Source organism: Equus asinus, chromosome 14, assembly GCF_041296235.1.
Source record: "Equus asinus isolate D_3611 breed Donkey chromosome 14, EquAss-T2T_v2, whole genome shotgun sequence".
In the NCBI taxonomy this organism is placed as follows: Eukaryota; Metazoa; Chordata; class Mammalia; order Perissodactyla; family Equidae; genus Equus; species Equus asinus.
In genome coordinates, this window is record NC_091803.1 from 40,566,224 (window position 1) to 40,569,149 (window position 2,926).

The 2,926-nt window shown below is 65.1% G+C and overlaps 1 protein-coding gene across 1 annotated transcript; it reads left to right on the forward strand.

The window, feature by feature from the left end:
• SOCS1 (suppressor of cytokine signaling 1) lies at positions 1-1,874 on the forward strand. The gene is made up of 2 exons (XM_044747436.2): positions 1-117; positions 711-1,874. Exon 2 carries the CDS (start codon positions 761-763, stop codon positions 1,427-1,429), a length of 669 nt encoding a protein of 222 aa, XP_044603371.1. The 5' UTR covers positions 1-117; positions 711-760; the 3' UTR covers positions 1,430-1,874.
• The last annotated feature ends 1,052 nt before the right edge of the window (positions 1,875-2,926 follow it).

Here is a 2,926-nt window from a genome sequence, read left to right on the forward strand (position 1 = left end):
CGCGGGCAGAGCGAGCTGCGGCCGTGGCTGCTGCACGGCTCCCGGCCCCGGAGCATGCGCGAGAGCCGCCCCGGAGCCCCCCGCCGCCCCGCCCGCGGCCCCGCGCCCCGCCGCCAGGTGAGCCAGGCACCGGGCAAGGAAGCGGGAGGGACAGGGGAGGCCGGGGGAGGACGGGATCGCAGCTGGCAGGCCGGCCTCGGGGGCTGCGCGTTGGGGTCGCGGCCGCCACGCCCCTGGCTCCCGCCGGCCCCACCCTGGCAGCCCCCCGCGCGCGGGGCTCCCGCAGCGCCGCTTTTCTCCTGCTTCTGCCCAAATCGCCCGGACGGGCGGCCAATCCCCGGTGTGGCCGGCAGGCGGCGGCCGCGGGGCGGCGAGCCGAGGGCCAGGTGGCCGGAGTCGGGGCTGGCTTCTCCCCGGCACCTCTCTCCACGCCCCCTTCTCTTACCCAAACTCCGAGCGCCCCGGAGGCTGGACTCCGCCTCCCCGCCACCCGGAGTCCGCACCCACCCTGGAAGCCCTCGGCGGATGGGGAAGCCCATTTACTAGATGCGTCCACTGAGGCTCCAAGGGGCCCCGCCGCCTTGATCCTCCGCCCTCGGCGCTTTGGGGTCGGCTCAGCCTGGAGCCCCACCCCTCCAAGTGGTCCCGCGGCCCCCCACCTGCCCGGCCGCACCCGGCGCCTCCGCTCACTGCCTCTGTCTCCCCATCAGCGCATCCCCGGACGCTATGGCCCACCCCTCCGGCCGGCCCCGCGTGTAGGATGGTAGCACACAACCAGGTGGCAGCCGACAATGCAATCTCCACGGCAGCAGAGCCTCGACGGCGGCCAGAGCCTTCCTCCTCCTCCTCCTCCTCCTCCTCTTCTTCCTCCGCCTCCTCCTCCGCGGCGCCCGCGGCCCCGGCGCGCCTGCGGCCCTGCCCGGCGGTCCCGGCCCCGGCCCCGGGCGAGACGCACTTCCGCACGTTCCGCTCGCACGCCGAGTACCGGCGCATCACCCGCGCCAGCGCGCTCCTCGACGCCTGCGGCTTCTACTGGGGGCCCCTGAGCGTGCACGGGGCGCACGAGCGGCTGCGCGCCGAGCCGGTGGGCACCTTCCTGGTGCGCGACAGCCGCCAGCGGAACTGCTTCTTCGCCCTGAGCGTGAAGATGGCCTCGGGCCCCACGAGCATCCGCGTGCACTTCCAGGCCGGCCGCTTCCACCTGGACGGCAGCCGCGAGACCTTCGACTGCCTCTTCGAGCTGCTCGAACACTACGTGGCGGCGCCGCGCCGCATGCTGGGGGCCCCGCTGCGCCAGCGCCGCGTGCGGCCGCTGCAGGAGCTGTGTCGCCAGCGCATCGTGGCCACCGTGGGCCGCGAGAACCTGGCGCGCATCCCCCTCAACCCCGTCCTCCGCGACTACTTGAGCTCCTTCCCCTTCCAGATCTGAGCGGCCGCGCACGCAGCATTAACTGGGGCGCCTCCTTATTATTTCCCATTATTAATTATTATTTCCGTGGAATAATAACGTTGGGGCTGGGGGTGCCTTCCACGCCTGGGTTGGAGGGAGCGGGCGCGGGGGGGCGATGCGCCTCCCCCTGGCTGCCGGGGGTCCAGGCCGCAGACCCCTCCCCAGCTCTTGGGGCGGGCGCGCCCCCTCCAGGTGCTCCCTCTGGGTCCCCCTGGTTGTTGTAGCAGCTTAATTTAACTGTGTCTGGATCTGAAGTCGAACCTCCTACCTCTTCATGTTTACATATACCCACTTACCTTTGCACAAACCAGGGGTTGGGGGAGGGCCTCTGGCGTTATTTTTCTGCTGTGCAGAAACCTATTTTATATTTTTTACAACCACTTTAGGGAATAAACTTTATTATGAAAGTTTTTTTTTTTTTAAAGAAACAAGGTTTCTAGAGCGTGTGCTTTGTCCGAGGTTTTCCTTGGTTGTGAACAGGGCCGGGGAGAGGGGGGCCCTAAGGCTGCCGTGGTTGGCTGGAGGTGCTCCTTGGCTGGGGGCCACCCACAGCTCTCAGGGCTCCGAGGGGACGTGGGTCTGGTTTTGGTATTTTGTGTCCGGGAAAATGCAAGTTCACATTTCAGCGCTTAATGTGTGCCGGGCCCGATTCTGTGCTTTACAGGCTCAAATCTAATCCTACAGAGACAACCCTGTGAAGCCACCTCTTAGCCCCCTTTTACAGGAGAGAAAACCAAGGCTGGGGTGAATCGGCCTGTGGTCATTCCCGTGTCCCAGAAGACACTTGGGTCTTTTTTTTTTTGGCTGTCCACCCAGAATCTGTTTGAAATGGGTGACAGAGAGGAAACTGCTTTCATTCTGTGACCACAGCTACTTCCAGGAACCCGGGGTGGGGGAGACGCTTGATGAGTTTGTGGAAGGAGGAGTGGCACATTCTGAAACCCCGGAGTCAAGGGAGACATTTTAGATGGGATGGGGACCTGGGGTTGGGCCTGACTTCCCTCCCACCCTGTTCTGTTTCATGTACTTTTCGCTGAACACACAGCTTGGAGCCAGAAAGCGGCTTTGTGGGCTGTAGTGGCAGGAGGGCCCTGCTGGTGGCTTTGGGCAATTCCCTTCCCCTCTTGGGGCCTCCGTGTCTGCCTCCGAAATGGGCTCGCTGGAGGAGGAGGCGTCTGCTGGAACCCTCAGTCTGCATCTTACGGAGGAGGTGATGTTTGCAAGGGCAGGGGAGGGAGCCGCTGTTCCAGGATGCTTGTGGGGCCGGCTCGCGTCCCCAGAAAGAGCCTGTGACCCGGGTTTTAGGGCTCCTTCTGTGTCTGTGGCCGGCCTGACAGCTAAGCCACGCTGGACTGCTGTCCCCAGTGAACCGAGTCCCTTTCGGGTTTAGGGTGAAGCGGACGCGTTGCGCTTCATTCCGAGACGTTGGCACGGCTCTCTGCAGCCCTGGGCACGCTTCTAATGGAGTGTCCTAAT

Coding starts and splice junctions, on each gene's coding strand:
- SOCS1 (XM_044747436.2), top strand. CDS start 761: ATGGTAGCACACAACCAGGTGGCAGCCGACAATGCAATCTCCACGGCA.